We start from the raw sequence: 19,230 nt of genomic DNA, 5'->3' as shown, positions 1-19,230 counted from the left end.
CATTGTAGAAAAGGTAAGGCCAGTATTCCTATTTCTAAAGCCACTACTCCTATTTCACACAACATGAAATTAGTAACTGGGAATTTTGAAGAAGCAATTAATCTACTCCTGATTATATGGATCAATGGGAGAAAGCAAACATAATTTTAATGTAATTAAATGTGTAATTAGCTAGTGGAACTGAGTACTGCGTATTATTACTGAATCGTCCTAATTCAAAGCAAGCACTGAATACTGACTGACTGTGGAGATGTGACAGGGAACACCACGCAGAGTGCTCCTCCACTGTCACTGGAAGGACACAAGAGAGAAAAGGCTCCCTGATGTGGCAGATCCATCCTGTGGAAGGAAAAACAGGAAGACTGGAGCTCAAGCAGAATAATCACCTCTGGAGTTGAACTTCAAGAATCTTACCTTGCTATCCAGAGCCTCCACTGCCACTCCCACACCTCCAAACCACACAGCCCCACCAACAGCAGTAAAACAATGCATGCATGTCCTTTGTGATTTCTGACTGCTGCACTGAGTAGCCAAAACTACACCTGTGGGATCACGTGTGTCACTAATGCAGTGCTTCTGTCGAAAACAGTGTTAAGATTTTTCCTTCTAGAACTACATTAAAGCACAGGTGAGAATGGAACAGTCACCCTGGTTTGTGATGGTTTAACCAACAATTCCAGTCTGCAGTGGGAGATCATTTGCATGAATACAGTGCTGTAACTCACAGGCACACATTTACACACTAAGTCAGGCACAGTGCAAACAAAGCTCCCTCTCCCAGCACTGCAATGACTCATTTCATCTGTAGTAAACAGAATCAAGTCATCATTTATTTGAATAGAATGTAAATATTTCCTATACAGTGTGGTACATTACAATGCTCATTTTTATTTAACGATACCATGCAAGCAATCCAAGAAGTCAAGAGTGATCTTCTGCAAACTGCTTTGTAAGCACACCTGTGCTGGAAGTAATCTGCACGTGTGGTGATTCCATTCTGTCACTGAACAGTGATAGTAAAGAAGAGATAAAGACACTGTAATTCCATACAAGCTTTGAAAGGCATTATATTAGGATACTTAGGACTTAATTATACATCCACCACAAGCACATCTAAATACTACTATTATTTCTTCCTTGTTCAAGTTCTTCCCTCAGCATTTGCTCTTGACATATTTTTTCTAGTATGATTTCAAAATAAAAATAAAAGAGTATTTAATAACAGACTATTTCATGTCCATTGTAACAGAAGAGATAAAAAACTAAACTTGGAAAGACAGGGTGCATCAAGCATGGGCTCTGAATGGCTTTACTCTCACACTCTGAATTGCATAAATCCACACAAAACACTGCATGCACTTTATTTTCCAAGTGAATGCATCTGTGCATTTGTATATATGCTTCCCATTCCTTGAAGCTCCTACATTCAAACTTTAGGCACCTGTGTGCATGAAAAAGAAGCTTTAGAAATTACAGTGCTCCTATTAAGAGTGAGTGAAGAGATGTGTTGGGACTTTTGGGAACTGGTGAGACTAAAGACAAAGCTTAAATGAATCACATTCAAGGTCAATGCAAGCCACATATGCTATGGAGTCTGCAGGGGCTCTTATCACTGGAGTTATCCCTCTAAAAACATCTCTTTATGGCAACAGCTCCAAACAGTGACACAATTTTTTCCCATCTCGAGAGAGTCACAGAGTTCCAGAAGGTTCTTTCACTAGACAAGCAGGAATTCCATCTCGCTTTAGCGCGGCGGTTGAAATTTGCGTCTCCGAAGCGCCTAAGCCATCCTCTAAAGCTTTGGGAAACTGAAAAAACAACCGCTGTGGTGCCGTGCTCTAGGGCTTGATCTTGCCCTCCTTCAGCAGGCGCTCGTTGAGCTGGCACAGCTGCCGGAGGAAGCCGTCGTTGGGGCCGATCTCGCGCTTCTGGCGCACGGCGCAGAGCGCGCTGCGCACGTCCATGCTCCGCCGCAGCATCAGGTAGGCGATGACCAGCGTGGGCGAGCGGCTGTAGCCCTCCCGGCAGTGCACGAACACCTGGCCTGCAGGGACACAGTCACAGCTCAGTGGGGTGTCTGAAAGCAACAGGAAATAACAGACTTTTTGCTGCTTGCCCATGGGTATGGCTGCCAAGACTCTGAAGGGATGTGCTGCCTCAACCTTTCCTCATGCTCAGAATCTATCCACGCAAGCATCCAGAAGCTGAGGGAACAAATAAAGGACTTAAAGGTGGAAAAGAACCCAGATTGGATCAATGAACTTTTCGGGCAATGGAGGTTGACAAGATGGTTTTCACCTTTTATTGAAGGAATTTTTTGGATTGTAATCATTGTTTTTGGATTGTAATCATTGCTTTTCTCACGCTCAGAATCTATCCACGCAAGCATCCAGAAGCTGAGGGAACAAATAAAGGACTTAAAGGTGGAAAAGAACCCAGATTGGATCAATGAACTTTTCGGGCAATGGAGGTTGACAAGATGGTTTTCACCTTTTATTGAAGGAATTTTTTGGATTGTAATCATTGTTTTTGGATTGTAATCATTGCTTTTCTCACGCTCAGAATCTATCCACGCAAGCATCCAGAAGCTGAGGGAACAAATAAAGGACTTAAAGGTGGAAAAGAACCCAGATTGGATCAATGAACTTTTCGGGCAATGGGGGTTGACAAGACAGTTTTCACCTTTTATTGAAGGAATTTTTTGGATTGTAATCATTGTTTTTATTGTTTTACTCATGTTTTCCTGTTTAGTTAAGTGTCTGCAGAAGTCTTCATAGTAAGAAAAAACAGGGGAGTTGTGGAATCCTCTGAATCCTTCCCCCTCAGGGAAATCCCCAGAGCATTGCCTGGGATAGACCATAGTTTCTTCCCACCTGGGCAGACAGAAAAAACTTCCCAATGGACTCTTGCTTAATACTGATCAATCCCAGTTCCTTTCCCCATAAGTCCCAGCTTCTCCTGGTTTCTCCTTTCCCTATTTCCTCGTTGGTTGTGGTACCCTGGTGGCCAGCCCCATCTTCCCTGAAAGCCAATCCCCTTTGCCCTGCCCTTTGTGCCTCCCCATGCCCTCTCCTACTTAACCTTGTGCAGAGCACGTGCTGTCTTTTGTCTCTGGTTCTCCTTCAGTGTGGTGAAATAAACCTCACTGGAACTGATCGTACAAAAAGCCCTTCTGCCTCTCTTTGCTGAGCTAACCATGGTGAGTGTGGTGTGTGGACTTGACTGCTTTGCCTGGATGCTTACCCAAGCTGCTGTTCCACAGGAGATGCTTACTGGGGAATAAGATAGAGGTAGCAGCAACCACCACCTGAACCCCATGCTGTTACAGGAAATAGCTAGGATATGGAATGTATTGATAACAGTCCTTCCACAGCTTGAGAGCTGAAATGCTACAGGAGACATGCTGCAGTTAGAAGAGAGGTGTTCACACTGGTAGTAGCTACACAGTCTGTGAGCAAGGGTAATGCAAAAGAAAAAAAAATAGGTTGCATGTCAAACAATCTCACTGAAACAGATTTTGCTGTATCACAAGAGTCAAACGATGTCTATTCACTGCACTTCTCCAGTCTTTGTTGGGTTTGACAAGCTTTGCCCCTAAAGATGACCAGTACCAAAGAGCACAAATAAATGAAGTTTAAAATACACTGATAACAAATATGCTGTTTGGCATGTACTGCATCTCTTCAAGGATATCCAGCCTTTCTGCTGCATTGCTGCCAACTGCTGCACTAACTCCATGCTGCATCACACCTGGCCACTTCTCTGGCTATTTATGAGGCCACATCAACACTCAAGTAGATGAAGCTGCCTCCTCTGCAGAGACAAGAGGCAGAAATATCCAACCATGCTGTTTGTCAGCACCAATAAAATGTTTCCAGCTGACAGATTAGGGAACTCACTCTACATAATTAGGTGGGTTGTACTGAGTTTGCATGGCAACATTTTGGTGGTGGGGGGGCCACAGGGGTGTGTTCTGTGAGAAGATGCCAGAGGCTTCCCCTGTGTCCAGAAGAGCCAGAGCCAGCTGGATCCAGTGACAGTGGTAGCACCTCTGGGGTAACATATTTAACACGGGGAAAAAAAACAAACCTGCTGCACAACAGCAGGTGAATGAGAGGAGTCAGAATATGTGAAAAAACCTCTGCAGACACCCAGGTCGGTGAAGGCAGAAGGAGAGGGAATTCCAGGTGCTGGAGAGAAGATCCCCCTGCAGCCTGTGGGGAGGACCATGGTGAGGCAGGCTGTCCCCCTGCAATCCATGCAGGTCCAGAGCAGAGCAGACACGCCCTGCAGCCCGTGGGAACCCCATGCCAGAGCCAGGGGACATGCCCAGAGGAGGCCACGACCCATGGGAAGGCAGCACTGGAGCAGGACCTGTGGCTCCATGGCTAGAGGAACACATGCTGGAACAGGTTTTCAGGCAGGATTTGTGATCCTGTGGAAGTCCTGCACTAAAGCAAACTGCTCCTGGAGGACTGTGCCCCATGGAAAAAGGGATCCAGCCTGGAGCAGGTAATGCAAAGCTGCAGCCTCTGGGAAGGCCTCACATTGGAGAAGTTCTTGGATGTCTCCTGTGGGTGAGACTGGAGCGGGGGAAGAGAATGAAGAGGAAGGTGTGTGTTCATCAAAAACGTGTGATTAACTGGCTGCAATCCCCATTCCTTGTCCCCTTGTGCTGCTTGGCATGAGGAGGCAGAGAAATAGGGAATGAAGCTGAACGTGGAAAGAAAGGAGGGGTAGAGGAAAGGTCTTTTAAGGTTTGATTTTGTTTCTCATTCCCCTACTCTGATTTGATTGGCATTAAGTGAAATTAACTTCCTGATGTTGAGTCTCTTTCGCCCGTGATGGTAATTGCTAGGTGATCTCCCTGCCCTTATCTTGAGCCATGAGCCTTTTGTTTTCTTTTTCTCCCCTGTCCAGCTGAGGCAGGGATGTGGTGGCATGGCTTGGTGGGCACCTGGTGTCCAGCCAAGGTTAACCCACCACATGGGGAAATCCTACAGTGAGGTATCCAAAACCAGAAAAGCAGGCCACTGCTCCCTTTGAGAGATCAAATCTGATTTTATTGTTTCTCAGCTTCTTTCTCTTTAACCTGCTTTTCCAGAAATTTTCTCCTTCCCAAATGCAGTGGGACATGTGGTCCCAGTCTACTCTCCAGAGTAAATTGTTTTTTGAGACAAGAAAACAAGCTTAACCATACACACACACTCCTATCATAATTACAACTTGCTTTGAATCACACCAACAGAAATCCTGTTACCACATTTGCCTTAAACAGCAAAAGCTTCTCAGCTCAAGGCAAATCATGGTAAAAGAGCAAAAATAATTAATTCTCAACATTTCTTAAGAGCCTGTAGTCATAAATTAGCAAAATTTGGAGATTCTTGATTATATACACGGAAGAGAATTGACTTTTCAGCAAGTGGTCAGCAGCAAAAAGGTTTCTAGCCTTTCTCTGTGAGGGATACCAGACCTGCCTTCCAGACCTTCAGGCACTGCACACTAGAATGAAACTGAAGGAGAACACTATTATATTCCTCTTCTCTTCACTATCCTGACTCTACACTCCTATGTCAAACAAAAGTAACCATTTGCAGTAGCCAGGTAACCTTAAAACTGACTCCAACATCACCCAGCTCCAAAGTTCCTCTCTGTTTACCACGTTAAAACACCAGTGGTGGGTGTGGTAAACAACTGCTAAGGCTGAAAGAATCAGCAAATGAACCACTGCAAATCCAGATTGACTCTGAATTTACTGACCCTGAAACTACTGAGATTAAACTGAGCAGGTACAGTCATGGCACAGCAAACTCTTCTCTCCCCTCGCAGCCTGTTTCAGTGAGTCACAATGCTAACTGCAAGAGTTGCATTTAATTTTTAGAATTTTTCATACTCCACCAAAGAGGATGTAGAATTTCTTTCCATCTGCCAAAACCTACGTCACAGCTCCAGAACCCCTTTCAGAGAAAGAACTTCTAGAATTGTGGGAGTTCTCATTCCTCTGATTCAATGCTCAGTCACGAAGCAAGAAGGAAATTAAGCATGTGCAGAAATAACTGGAATGTTGAAATAGTTAGACAACACAAACACCATCTGTCCCACTGCACTGTGTCCTAGGATTTCTGCTCTGAGGAAACACACTACAGAGAAATGTGGCAATAAACAACATTGCAAATATAACCTTCAACTTTCCTGCAATCCTAGGAAATAGAGGCAATCAACACGTAAAATAATGTAATGACTTCTTGTAATAAAGAATGTAAGGTGGCAGTCTGTATTCCCACTGTACATTTGGAAAAAACCCATGTAACGGGTTATGTGACTACTCTTTAGTACTTCTATTCCTTATATCACTTCTGCCTTTAAAATGTAATTTCTAATGTCCTTAAACAACTTTTAGACCATTAACTTATTTTTTTAAGAATATTTTTGACGTGACTTAACCTTTCTAAGGAAAAGTAGAAACATCTCTTCCCAGAAGAAACTATAATAAGATGCAGCAGCTGTTTCCCATTTCAAAGTCACCCCTACAGCGACAGACTTCCCTTTGCCATGTACTGGAGACCTACAAGTATAAACACAAGACTTGGCTATCTCATTGTGCATTCTTGTGCCTGTGATTCAGGCCCTTTATCTGAGTTTTTCACTTGGTTGTTCTGTGGATAATATGAGCAAAGAAGCATTTTAAACAGCAAACCTCTAAGAAACATATGCAGTGCACAGAAAACATGGTAGAAAGGTATTTCAGTTTGCCTTACCATCCTTCTGGGAAAGGGCTTTGTCAATAAAATCAGCTGCCTCCTCAAAATAGCGGCTGAGGTTGAATTCCTGTGTATCGTTAGCTTTAATGCCATGGTATCTGATGCCTGTGCCTTCATAGAACTCTGCATTAGTGTTCACATGCATGAATGATTTCCCCTCTGCTGCATTCAGAACATGGGTTATCCCCAGGCGCTGCAGCCTCATAATGTTCTTGGCTATGAACCTGCATGACAAAAAGTGTCAAGAAAATGATTAGAATTTGGTGAATCGTCTCAGTATTTAGGTATTGATAACCAAACCCTTGAATTTTTCTGTTAATAGATGCCAATGTGCTGTGCCCAAAAGTGAATTGGCTACAGGTTATAAATTCACAAAAATATTCAGAGCCATGGTCACTACTTGTGCATGAGAGAATGCTGCTTCCTTGGCTGACAACTGAGGAATGCACACATGAAAGTGAATCTGCATCTGTTACATCCTACTATGGCATAAAATTCTAACTTTCTGAACATAAAATTCTGACCAAAGTAGGAAAATACTGGAGATGATAACACATTAACTTCTAAGATTAATTATTGCAGAACTTGACAAGCGGTACTTGCTACTTTAGCAGGCAGCCCAGACAAACTGACATTTTAGGGGGCAATTTTAAGCACTGTGAAACAGCACTGACTTCTTATCAGGCCACAAGAAGAAAGTAACTGAGTAAATGTTACTTAAATCTTCAAAAGACTCATCTAAGGGCTACTCAGAGGTGTAGTCCTATGCCCTGTGCTATTCCACACCTCTAAAGTCTTGGGAAGATCAAGGCTATGCAGAGGCCAGCAACACAGAGATATCATTCAGCCTTTGAGACTCAGTGTTTCCATCACAAGTGTTACAATTTTCAGTGTCTTAGCTGAAATCATGAAATGTGAATGTGAAAGAATCCAGATTAAGTGATGTTTAAGATGCTAAAGTGCTTAAGAAAGCATTCAGGACTTTTAGGTCAGCTAAGTCCTTTCCAACTCCTCAGTTTTCCCAATAATTGTAGCAAAACCACCAGCTTCCATCTTTAGGTGGCTAAAAGTGACCTACCCTATTAGTGAATAATTGAGCTGGATGATAATAATCATGCCTTTCAGGCTTGATGATGACAATTAATTAGATCCAGTAATAATGCCATAAGCTTTGATAAAAGCTCCAGGATGCACACTGGCAAAGAACCCATGTGCTCAGTAACACAGCTGACCATGCACCAGTCTCTGCTTGTGCCCTGGCATGCAATCTGCAGTAAGAGGAGCTAATCATTAAGTGATATCAGGACACCATGAACTCCTTTTTGCCACAATCCCACTGCTTTTCATTCTGAGTCTGATTATTTCCATATGTCAGTCGCAATATTTGCCTCACCTTCCTGGGAAGAAAAAAAAACCCACGTTTTATCACACCACATGGGTCTCCCAGTAAAATCTAAGGCCCACTGGTCAACATTAGCAGGATGTGACAGAAAGCTTGAGCTGAAGGATAACTCAGTTCCTGCACACTCTGTGAAAAGACAGATTGTTTTAAAAATCAGCTTTCAGTATGTGTCCAACTGGATATGAAAACAGAAATATTTTTTAAAATCTCCCTACAGTTCAACTCATAACTTGCAAATACAAGAGGTCTTAATGTTAAGCTGAACTCCAGATAAGCATTTGTGCAGTATCACTTTGGACAGGTTTCTGTGAGATGGCAATGCAGCCAGGGCTTTTGGCTGGACACTTAGGTAATCTAAAAACTTAAACACCCAAATTAGTCAGTTTACATCTATATGAATCTCTGAGTCCATTCACTCACAATTTTGATGTAATTCAAGGCCATGAACATCTTGAGAATTCCTTTCTTCCTGATGACTGCACACCCCTTAAATTCTAGTGAAAGTAGATGAAGATTTATGCATGACTGAAGCTTCTACATTTTCTGCTGTCTGTGCCAAGCAACTATGGCAATGAACCAAATATTTGTAAGACTTCATTACCCAAACAAATGCTGACAGATTTTCCATCTGGCAGGACATCATCTGTGCCAGGGGAGAAGTTTCAGTGTCTGGAGAATTCTGCTTTCAACACAAAAATCCTACAGAGCAAGGCCAAACCAAAAAGTGTTAATTCAGCGGTGAGTTCCTATGCTTAGCAGGGTGAGAATATGGTTTAATTAACATTATATAGATCAGCATGTATCTGACTGTTCAGCATCAACAGGAACTCCCATCCTGAAATCATGGTTGAATGTGGCAACAGACTGGCTTCCCTGGAGGCAAACTCATTCCCAGTGAATGATTTTTGCAGATTTTACAGATGATTTTCTTACACAGCTAGAGGTGAAAAAGAGAGAATTTGTATGCCATTTGTTTCTCCCTTTCCAAACAGTCCTTGGATCTCTCTCATCCTTAACATTTCATTCCAGCTGCATCATGTTGGATGTTGAAATGCTAGCTCCTTCAAATAGCAGAGAGATGCTAACATCAGCTTCATCTGGTTCCTGAAAAAAAACCACAGAATCTCGTCCATTCTCAATATGGAAGATTTAGAGTTCCTCATCCTGTGAGAACCACCAGTAAGAAGGGTTTCTTTTGAACAGAGATGAATTATTTTACCAGCCACAAAACAGGTTTTGGAGAACCATTCATCAGCAATTTAGGCTACACGAGGCTGTGAACTATTGGCATATGGAATTATAAACAAATAAACCAAGTTTTTAATGGCAAAAAAGGCCAGCCTATTAACACATTTTAATTTGCACTGTCCTGTCCATGCAAAATTGTTTCCTTACCAACACTTCCCTTAGAGTCACTAAATTTAGTATTAATTTTGGGAGAATGCCCTCCATACTCCTTACAACACACCTGCACTTCTAGCACATTAAGAGCAAAGAATTGCTTCATGGGTTACCCACATACATTAAAGCAGGCAGAAAAAAAATAAGATTGGGCATTCAAAACCAGAACATTTTTACCAAATACAGTTCTGGAGACAAGGTTACAGGTTTCCAGGCATCTGGGAAAAACCCCCACAAACAAATTCCCTTAGTCAGCAGTTCAGAAATCTAAGCCTGTCCATTTTCAGGTAAAACACTGCTTTTCACAAGAATGGGTGCTCTGGATAAAAAGCCTCCCACCCTCCAGTGTGCTGACTGCTCCCTCTTGTCCCCATTTTTACGTCACCTGCAACCCTGACAAAAATTAATTCTGTCCAACCCTTCTGGTCAGATTAAGATGTTACACTGAAACACATCTCCACTTAAACAGAAACACAAAATGATGTGCACTTGCAGTGCATCCCAAATTGTTATTTTCTTACTGTTTGAAAAAGACATAATTGTGCTAGTCTATCACCTATACAATTCTTGCTTTAGGGGTATTACATTTTTACTCTTGCCTTCACAAATTTTGTCTAATCTTCTTGAGAGGTCAGAATTGCCTATGGTAATATGGAAACCCATAATTTTTTAAAATATTTTATCATTTTATCTCTGCATTTTCATTAATTTTGACTTTTGTGTATTGCCTGGAAGATCTGTTACTTTGGCTCTGCCTGCAACTTCCAGTCACTTGACAGATAAACTGTTATTCTACACTGTGACCCAATCTAACCTCATCAGCCTCAATGTCTCTTTGTTGTCATTTTTATCTAAAGATGAGTAACTCTTAACGAGAGACAGCAGCACTGCTGTGCAAAATCTTCTAAAATGTAACCAACAGAAGTTTCTGAATCTCACTCAGAGGTTTGAATTTTTTCCTGTGAGTTCCTGTTCAAATTCTATTGCTTTCATATCACATGTTGGCATTCCAATCCCCCTACTCTGGCTTCTCTGTGAATTTTTATTGTTATAAAATCTTTGCTGCTTGTTATCCAAAATGTGACCCTATATTGCACACAGCAAGAGTAAAAAAGCTGGACATGAAGCTCAAAATTATGCTGGAAATTCATATTCTTCCAGAATGACTAATATAGCAAATGCCGCTTCAATGCAGAATATACCTCAACTCCACTTGATACAAAACATCCTCTTAAGAATTAATATTATTTCCAGTTAGAGAATATCAAAGTTCACCATGCAGTGACCAAATCTTAATGCAAATCCATCTATCCAACTAGACCTCAGCATTACCTTAACTCTCTGTGGATGCTTCAAAGATATTATTGCCTCTTAAGTCTTGACAAATTAAGTAGATTATCTGTTCCAATTGTGAAATAGTTTTTTTCAGCCACAAAGTTATTTCTTAGTTTTAGCTGCTCTCCACAATTTTTCAGCATTCTTTTAGAAACACTGACAATACAACTGCATGTTTTCTGTTTATCCAACTACCAGCTGAACTGTTCCTGTGCTACAAACTGCACTGGTGCTTCAGATATTTCTGTTTGTCACTTATTACATAAGAAGTCTTTCTCAATGGTCAAGATTTCTACTAGGCAGAGATTTCCCACTGTTCAACTTATACCTGCATTATCTGTTCTGAGACAGGCTTGCAGGCGAACATATTAAAATCCATACTCTCTAAATAAATTACTGAACAATGCAAACGACTCTGCAGTACCTAACTACCTTCAAAGATATTTTTATATTATTTAATGCACAAATCAGCTTGCAAGCTATGACTTCCTCTTCTCCAGGTAAGTGCTGTAAGTGTGAAGGAGATGGTGGCTGTCACACACCAGACTGGCTTCTGAGTGACTTCAGTCCCATCTCTACACGTGCATCTCCTGCACCAACCTGCAGTAACAAACATAATTTGCTTTGCCTTAGGAGCAAGTTAGTGACAAGCTACGATCTTGACCTGTAGGAGGTACAAACCTAAAGTAAGAACAGGGAGCCGGTATATTATACATGTATTAAAAAAAAAAAAAAATCCCGAATTTCACAGGCAGACGGACCAAAAAGTGGAAGGAGAATCAGCCGGCTAGGACAGAACTGGAGCGGATAACTGAAATCATGATGTGCTGTAAAAAATAAACCCCGCAGGGCCCGCTGAGATCCAGCCGATCCCGTCCTGCAGCCTGACTGCCCCCGGCTCGAAGCACCGGGAGCTGCTCGGTGACTGCCCTGCGCCTCACGGCCCGGCCCGGCCCGGCCCTCTGTCCGCCGGGCACCGCACCCGGCCCGGCCCGGCCCGGCCCGGCCCTCTGCCCCCCAGACACCGCACCCGGCCCGGCCCGGCCCGGCCCTCTGCCCCCCAGACACCGCACCCGGCCCGGCCCGGCCCTCTGCCCCCCAGACACCGCACCCGGCCCGGCCCGGCCCTCTGCCCCCCAGACACCGCACCCGGCCCGGCCCGGCCCGGCCCTCTGCCCCCCAGACACCGCACCCGGCCCGGCCCGGCCCTCTGCCCCCCAGACACCGCACCCGGCCCGGCCCGGCCCGGACCCTCTGCCCGCCGGGCACCGCACCCGGCCCAGCCCGGCCCTGCCCCGCTGTCCGCCGGACACCGCACCCGGCCCGGCCCGGCCCGGCTCCTCTGCCCGCCGGGCATCGCACCCGGCCCAGCCCGGCCCTGCCCCGCTGTCCGCCGGACACCGCACCCGGCCCGGCCCGGCCGTCTGCCCGCCGGGCATCGCTCCCGGCCCGGCCCGGCCCGGCCCTCTGCCCCTCAGACACGGCACCCGGCCCTGCCCCGCTGTCCGCCGGGCACCGCACCCGGCCCGGCCCGGCCCTGCCCCGCTGTCCGCCGGGCACCGCACCCGGCCCGGCCCCTCCGCCCCTCAGACACCGCACCCGGCCCGGCCCGGCCCCTCCGGCCCCCGCAGCCGCCCGGGCCGGGCCCGCTCCGCGCCCCCGCCCGGCCCCGCTCCGGCGCACTCACGCGTTCCCCACGTGGATGCGCGGCACCACCTCGTTGCTGTGCGCGCTGGGCAGGCTGTAGCAGCCGCTCCCGTTAGACAGGAGCTCGTTCAGCTCCTCCACCGAGATCTGGTAATCGCCCATGGCCGAGCCTCCGCCCGCCAGCAGCCCTCGGCGCTGCGGCTCCAGCCCGGCCCGCTCTCGCTCCCGCTCCCGCCCCGCCCGGGCCCGGCCGCCGCCTCAGAGGCGGGGCCGCGGCAGCTGCCGGGGCCGCACGGCCGAGAGCAGCGGGCGGCCGCTCGGGGAGCGCAGCAGCGGCGGCCGCTGGCCCGGAACGCTGCGGGATGGAGCCCGCAGGCCTCACGCCGAGCTCAGGGCTCTCCCTGAAGCTGCTGCTGGTCGGAGACAGCGGCGTGGGGAAGTCCAGGTGCTGCCGCGGCCCGCGCGGGGCCCCCCGAGCGCAGCCCCGGGCTGAGGCCGCCCTTTCTCTCCCCACAGCCTCCTGCGGAGGTTCATGGACGGTGCTTTTGATCCGCGCCTGACTCCCACCGTCGGTGAGCCCGGAGTGCGCCCGCCCGGGGCTGGGCTTGCTCCTGCTGGGCTTCTTCTTGCTGGGCTTGTTCTTTTTGGGGCCCGGAGCCGGGGTCGTGCGGATGCGGGGGGCTGCCAGGGCGGGCATTCGGCGGTTCCTTCTGACGAGCCTCCCCTTCTAACTCGTAGGTGTTGATATTAAAATGAAGAAAATGGTGGTGGAGGGCCGTGCAGTACAGCTGGCCATCTGGGTAGGTCGTGTTCCAGACAGAATGGGGTATGTTGGGTTTTGAGAGATGTACAAGCTTCAAGAGCATCTTTTTGTGGTTTCTTCACTCCCGCTTCCTTCCTGCTCCTCCTCTCTCTTTGCTAAAGTCTTCTGCACCTTGAGATTTTGTCCTTAGGCTACAATGCGTGCAGAAAGTGTTGTGATCGTACAGCAGTAGCTGCAGACAAAGAAAAACGCTTCTAAAGGCTTCCTTAGCCAAGGTTTGGGACTTCCTTCCGTTCCAGTGGAGCTTTGAGTGCTCTTTGCTGCAGTTTCTCCAAGGCTCTGGGGAGCGAAAAGCTTCTGAAGCTGTTAGCATGTGAGAGAGGCTCCATCAGTGGAGCTGGTCCTGCCCAGTCTGACCCCTGCACACAGTGCACGGAGATGAAGTCCCCGTGGGACACATGAAAGGTGATCCAGGAAAGATTGTTTGGATTAATCCCACCTCAGGCAAAGACAAACCCAGCCGGCAGAGAGGTGCCTGCAGGAGCCAGGAGCACAGAAATGGAGTCAAGCAGACAAAGGTGATGCTCTGGGTAAGGAGCTGGGTGATTGTCTGTAGCATCACAACACTATGTGATGCTTTATTTTGGTTAAAATCACACCAAAAAACCCCACAAACTTGTTCTTGAACTATTTAAAGCTAGATTCAGATTAACTGGGAAACCTCGAGCATTTGTCCTGAACTTCCTGATGCTGAATTTTCAGCATCTGCAGACTGAAATCAGATTGCAGCCGATTTGTGTGATCAGGATTATTTGTAATATAAAACAAACATTACATTCTTCTAAGTGGAATGAAGGAGCCTTAGGAAGGAGAGATTTTATGTGTATGGTCATAGGTATTTGAGGAAGAAAATGCCATTACTAATTAAGTAATTGGGACTAAAATACAATCTCCTTAGTAACAATGGGTTGAATTAGGTAAGTACAGTCCCAATTTTAGTTTCCTTTTTTTTTTAAACAAAGAATAAATAGATTACAATATAGCTGTTAATCCATCAATTGTAAGCTGTACATAAAAGGAAATAAATTTAAAAAAATAATATTTGTTTGACTTGTTGCCTCCTTATTATTTGTTTTGAATTCCATATTGTACTTAGTACCTCACTTCTTACTTATTAATGAGTTTAAGTGAGACATACTGCAGTAATAATTGAATGAAACTACTGATTTTAAATTTCTTGCCTCCTTAGGTTCGTAGCAGTCTTGAAGTAGTTCTTTCTAGCCAGATTTGTCTTGTGGTAAAGGAGCAGAGGGAGATGTTTGGAACCTCTCAGTCTCCTTTCCTGCAGAGTCTCTCACTGGAATATCAGTTATTCCTCACCTCATTCAGTTCAGCTGGTTTTACACCCATCTGTGTGGCTGCTTGCCTTTTATGTATTTCTCTGGAGTCCCTTTTACTTTCCTATTGTCTCACTCATGTTACAGGTGTCTTTTTGTCCTTTTTACTTCCAGTCAGGTCTTCTCCGTGCTTTTCTCCCACTCCTTAACCATTTTCTGCTGCTGTTTCCTGACTGCTTTCCTCATTCTCACATCAATATTTCATGTATCCTTACTGCTCAGGATTAAAAATTTTAAATTTTAAATTTGCTCATCTTGTTTCATTTAAAATACCTTTTTTAAAATTATTCTAAATGTATTTGATGTTGTGTGTTTGGGGTTTTTTCCCCTCCCTCTGTAGGATACAGCAGGACAGGAGCGTTTCAGAGCAGTGACTCCCAGTTACTACCGAGGAGCTCAAGGGGTTGTTTTAGGTATGAAATAAATGGAAGAAAAGCATGATTACAGAAATTCTGGTCTTTATTTCTCCTAAATGTGCATTTCCTTGCAAAAGGAGGTTATCCAAGATAATCAGAGGAATAATTATGGTTTTTACAACATTGCTGCTCATTAGCTCAAACACTGAGTATGCAAAACCACAGGCAGGAAATACTGCTGCTTCAAAATACTTTAAATTAAAATGACACAGATGTCATGCTGCATGCTGTTGAGCGGATGAATTATTAGCTTTGTAGTTATTACATGGGTGGTTTTCTGGTAATAAGGCTAATCAGGGGTTGTGTTGTGTGCTTTTCCCCACGATGTTTTTTTTTTTCCCCCAAAACTATTGATGTGATTGTTGTGATTATGGGAAGACTTGGGGTTTGTACACAGACAAAGCCCTTTCTCTGTGGCAACAGTAATTAGAAAACAGGGGTTCTTCCTTTCAGGATTTGTGAAGGTTAACCTTAACTTTGCTGTACAAAATATTCTTTCTATTATTTTTAAAGCTTAGTGATTTATGTACATGCAGTTATTGTTACCAGTGCCTAAAAGCAGCTTTTAACTCAGTCCATGTTTTTAGCAATGGTGTGTGCATGTAGTTATACATAAAATTAGATGACAAAATACCTATTTTAAAATACTCTGTGTGGGCTAATTCAGCACTACCAACAGGTAGAATATTTCTGTTGGTAAATCTGTTTTTCCCTTGCAGAGGTGCTTGTGTTCTGTAATCCTGAAGTGACTTTGGGTGAGCACAGCCCAGTGTGTTCCAGCTCTGGGAGGAGTGTGTGGTTGATGCCCCTTTCTGTAGTTCCCTGGTACCTTTTGCTTTTTCCAGGCAGTAGTTAGGAAGTGTGGATGGACTAAGTTCTGTCACAATGAAGGAAACATTGTCCAGGACTCTACAGCTGTTAAGCTCCTTTTCCTCTGTTCTCAGTGTATGATGTCACAAGAAAAGACACTTTCACAGGAGTAGGAGGCTGGCTGAATGAGCTGGAAATGTACACCTCCTCCAGCAGCACTGTGAAGATGTTGGTTGGCAATAAAACTGATAAGGTCAGTTTGGGAATGCATCCTTTTCCATTGTTCCCTGGATTATTTATTCATCACAGTGTGTAAATGTGAGGTGAGTGCTCTAAGTAACAGAGCTGTTGTGTCAGGAGGTAATTCACTCTGCTACTCAGTTGGGAAGGCTCCACTTCTATCATTTTAGAAGCAGATATTGTTAAAGATTTAATGGGAGCTTTCCTGGAGAGATGCAACTGATGATGTTCCATTAAGATGGTGCAAGGGTCTGCCCAAAAACTGCTGCCTAACACTGAGCTTACCTGCAGCACAGCTGCTGTTTTCTGACCAGCCTCTGTTGGACAGGAGCTCAGCTCTGTGGAGTGTGGCTGTGAGGTGCACTGCTTGCTGCTTGTTTCTGGGCTGTTCTGACACTTTTAGATGCCTGTTGCACAGTGAGGTGCTCTGCTCCTGCCTTGCAGTGAGGGAATTTGAGTGTGGCTCTGCTGAGCTGGGTTCTCCTCTGCCCCGCGCAGTGTGCCCAGGTTCAGAGCCTTTGATGGGCCTTTTATTCTTGACTGCTGGGCCTTTCTGCTTCTGCTTGATTCAGAGCACAGCAACACATTCATTTCCTGCTGGTTTGGCACATGGTGTGGTTCTGGGGCTGTGTTGGACTTGGATGATCCTGGTGGGTCCCTTCCAGCTCAGGAGATTCTGTGATTCTGTGCTTTGATGTTGCTGCTGTTCCGTTTGACCCCCTAACAGCCAGCCTGGCAGTGAGCTATAGAGTGGGAAAATCCAGTTGATTAATACATATCACAGACATTTTTTCCTTTCAACAAAACCTCATTTTTGTGGTTTTGTTGTCATTTCAGTGGTGCTATTCTGGGTACTTTTTTAAAGTGGCAAGTGTAGCTTATTTCAGTCATGTTTTCCATTTGTCTCTGCAGCCTGACCGTGAAGTAGAGAGAAAAGAAGGGCTCCAGCTTGCTAGGAAACACTCACTGCTTTTTATAGGTATGCACCTCTGGGACAAAAACCTCCACGTTCAAATGTTTATTTTGGTATTGTCAAGCATGAATTTACAATTGTATTTCAGGTTGATGGATTATTACTTTTAAAAAAATACCTAATTAATTCCTTTTGTTGTAATTAGTGTGCAAGGATGTCGGTTTCAGCTTCTGCATTGACTGCAACCAGAAGTATTTTTCTCTGAAACAGATTTACTGCATATACTGTACAGGCATGAATTTTATATTCTCTTGAAACTAGCAGGATTTTTAAATTCAGAGCCCAGAAGACTGAAATTTTCCTCCTTACTGCTGTCTGCAAGGACCATGGCTGATCTTTCATTTCCAAGTTTCTGTTGCAGCTACATAAAAGACAATATTCTTAGAGCAACAATAAAATGTACAATGTGAAGATATAAAGGTGGGGAACAAACTCAGTTTCTAAAGAAAAAGCTTCTTGAAAAGATTTCTAGGAGAAATTGAAATACATAGGGGACAACCTGCAATCCCCTCTGTATTCTTTGTTTCTCAGCTTTATTATGGAATAATTATCTTCTAGATTTGCTGTCACAACCTGAGAACAATTTCTTTTTCTCCATTATGGAGAAAATGGGGAACTGTGGATTTCTTTTTGGTGGAAAAATGTGATACTTCGGTCTGGGATGTATTTCTGTTTATCCTATTCAACTTAAGTGTACCTTTAAGAGAGAATGGAGAGGATGATCACTCATTAAAAAACTCCCATCTTCTCTCTGGTCCCAAAATAAATTTTTCCAAAGTGGAATATACTCCCTGCAAATAAGATAAAATATTTGCTTCCCCCTTCCTCCAGAGACCAGTGCCAAGACACAGGATGGAGTGCAACATGCCTTTGAGGAACTGGTCATAAAGATCCTGCAGACTCCAGATCTTTGGGATAAGGGCCCAGCAAAGAAGGGAGTCCAGCTCATGGAATCATCAGCACAGCAGCACAAAGGGTTATGTGGTGCCTCCTGTGCACTTATTTAAATGCACAGGTGGCTGTTCTGCCTGACTGGAGGGGACTTGGAAAGAAAAAAGGGGTGGGGATGGGATTCCAAGCACCAATCTGTGCCATCAGTTGTGCAGATCCAAAACACAAACTCATTAGCAAAATACATTTTTATTCGTTAACAAAATACAGTTTCTCCTTATCTTTTGCACAACTGCTGTCTGCAGGTATTTTTTTTTGGTAGCTCTCAGATTTTTCACTATTAAATCATAGTGCTGCTTTGAGTATATGACCTTCAACATGGACTTTTGCTGGAATTCCTGCCTCAGCATAAATAAGGTGGTATTCAATTCTGGAATATTACTGAGAAGCTTCTCTCCCCTGGGATGCCATGGGAGGCTTTTAGGCACCCACGTTACCTTCATGTAGTTACTCAGCAGGAGTTTGATCAGTGGACATAGTTTCCTGGTTTTGAATGGTTTTAAAAAGTCAAAATTGCTACATGTCCCCAGACAGTAAGCTGAATTACGGGTTCATTTTAGGGCTGTGATGAAGAGGATGTGTATTTTAACACTTGTCAGGAAAAGTGCAGGACACTGAAGGGGACCCTGTGCTGTTCTCTTTGCACTGAAGATCAGGGGTGAGATGCACTCATCATTTTGGGCTGTCTCACACCATGGCTGTGGTTTTGCAGTCACTGAGGTTCTCTGCAAACCCTTGTCCTCTTCCAGTAACCACAGACAAAATTGGAAGTTTTATCAGAATTGATAAAAATTTTATCAGAAATTGATAGAACTCAATTTCACAGAAAATTGCTGCCTGTGGGAGACTTTGCACTAGGGTGAGTCTGTCACCAATCCCACTAAGAAGTCACCTTTTTATCTTTTACACTTTTAATGGCAATATTGTATTTTGCTAACTTACATTAAAGTAACTGAAAATTTCAGGTGTACCTTGTATTTAACTTGTGCCTTGCTTCTGTTAATGCATGTTTCTACTATTACACTGTGTTAGATCATAAAACATACAGCTTTATTTACTGCTAAACAATCAAAATATTTTAAGATGTTATGATAGCAACCTTACTTTAAATAAATTCTGACCCTTAGCTTTTTA

The 19,230-nt window shown here is 44.5% G+C and overlaps 2 protein-coding genes and 1 long non-coding RNA gene across 6 annotated transcripts; 2 read left to right on the top strand and 1 right to left on the bottom strand.

Moving 5' to 3' along the window:
- Positions 1 to 808: 808 nt before the first annotated feature.
- DUSP3 (dual specificity phosphatase 3) lies at positions 809 to 12,778 on the bottom strand. 4 transcript variants are annotated; one of them, XM_068212098.1, is made up of 4 exons: positions 12,587 to 12,724; positions 9,097 to 9,267; positions 6,759 to 6,985; positions 809 to 2,044 (listed from the first exon to the last, which is right to left on the bottom strand). In XM_068212098.1, the coding sequence occupies exons 2-4, from the start codon at positions 9,180 to 9,182 to the stop codon at positions 1,839 to 1,841; spliced, it is 519 nt and encodes a 172-aa protein (XP_068068199.1). In that variant the 5' UTR covers positions 9,183 to 9,267; positions 12,587 to 12,724; the 3' UTR covers positions 809 to 1,838. The 4 variants fall into 4 exon arrangements, with proteins under 4 accessions (XP_068068199.1, XP_068068196.1, XP_068068200.1 ...); XM_068212095.1 differs by lacking the exon at positions 9,097 to 9,267 and having other exon boundaries at positions 12,587 to 12,778; XM_068212099.1 differs by lacking the exons at positions 9,097 to 9,267; positions 12,587 to 12,724 and adding an exon at positions 12,213 to 12,278.
- Positions 12,779 to 12,801: 23 nt separating this feature from the next.
- On the top strand, positions 12,802 to 18,862 carry LOC137486659 (ras-related protein Rab-18-B-like). Its single transcript, XM_068212094.1, has 7 exons — positions 12,802 to 12,991; positions 13,063 to 13,118; positions 13,285 to 13,346; positions 15,047 to 15,119; positions 16,067 to 16,185; positions 17,085 to 17,151; positions 17,977 to 18,862. Exons 1-7 carry the CDS (start codon positions 12,909 to 12,911, stop codon positions 18,150 to 18,152), a joined length of 636 nt encoding a protein of 211 aa, XP_068068195.1. The 5' UTR covers positions 12,802 to 12,908; the 3' UTR covers positions 18,153 to 18,862.
- LOC137486661 (uncharacterized) lies at positions 16,710 to 17,032 on the top strand. The gene is made up of 2 exons (XR_011005771.1): positions 16,710 to 16,800; positions 16,838 to 17,032. It is a non-coding gene; the product is annotated as an uncharacterized lncRNA (long non-coding RNA).
- Positions 18,863 to 19,230: the final 368 nt, after the last annotated feature.

This window comes from Anomalospiza imberbis, chromosome 22 (genome assembly GCF_031753505.1).
Source record: "Anomalospiza imberbis isolate Cuckoo-Finch-1a 21T00152 chromosome 22, ASM3175350v1, whole genome shotgun sequence".
Lineage (NCBI taxonomy): Eukaryota > Metazoa > Chordata > Aves > Passeriformes > Viduidae > Anomalospiza > Anomalospiza imberbis.
Note: the sequence above shows the minus strand (reverse complement) of the source record. Positions and strands in the feature narration are given on the sequence as shown.

What these genes read in the sequence shown, in the direction of transcription:
- DUSP3 (XM_068212095.1), bottom strand. Translation starts at nt 12,708, where the DNA reads ATGGGCGATTACCAGATCTCGGTGGAGGAGCTGAACGAGCTCCTGTCT. An exon ending in CGCATCCACGTGGGGAACGC is followed by an intron (nt 6,986 to 12,586) that starts GTGAGTGCGCCG and finishes TTTGTCATGCAG; the next exon opens with GTTCATAGCCAAGAACATTA. An exon ending in AGCCCTTTCCCAGAAGGATG is followed by an intron (nt 2,045 to 6,758) that starts GTAAGGCAAACT and finishes GTGTCCCTGCAG; the next exon opens with GCCAGGTGTTCGTGCACTGC.
- LOC137486659 (XM_068212094.1), top strand. Translation starts at nt 12,909, where the DNA reads ATGGAGCCCGCAGGCCTCACGCCGAGCTCAGGGCTCTCCCTGAAGCTG. An exon ending in CAGTACAGCTGGCCATCTGG is followed by an intron (nt 13,347 to 15,046) that starts GTAGGTCGTGTT and finishes CTCCCTCTGTAG; the next exon opens with GATACAGCAGGACAGGAGCG. An exon ending in ACACTCACTGCTTTTTATAG is followed by an intron (nt 17,152 to 17,976) that starts GTATGCACCTCT and finishes CCCTTCCTCCAG; the next exon opens with AGACCAGTGCCAAGACACAG.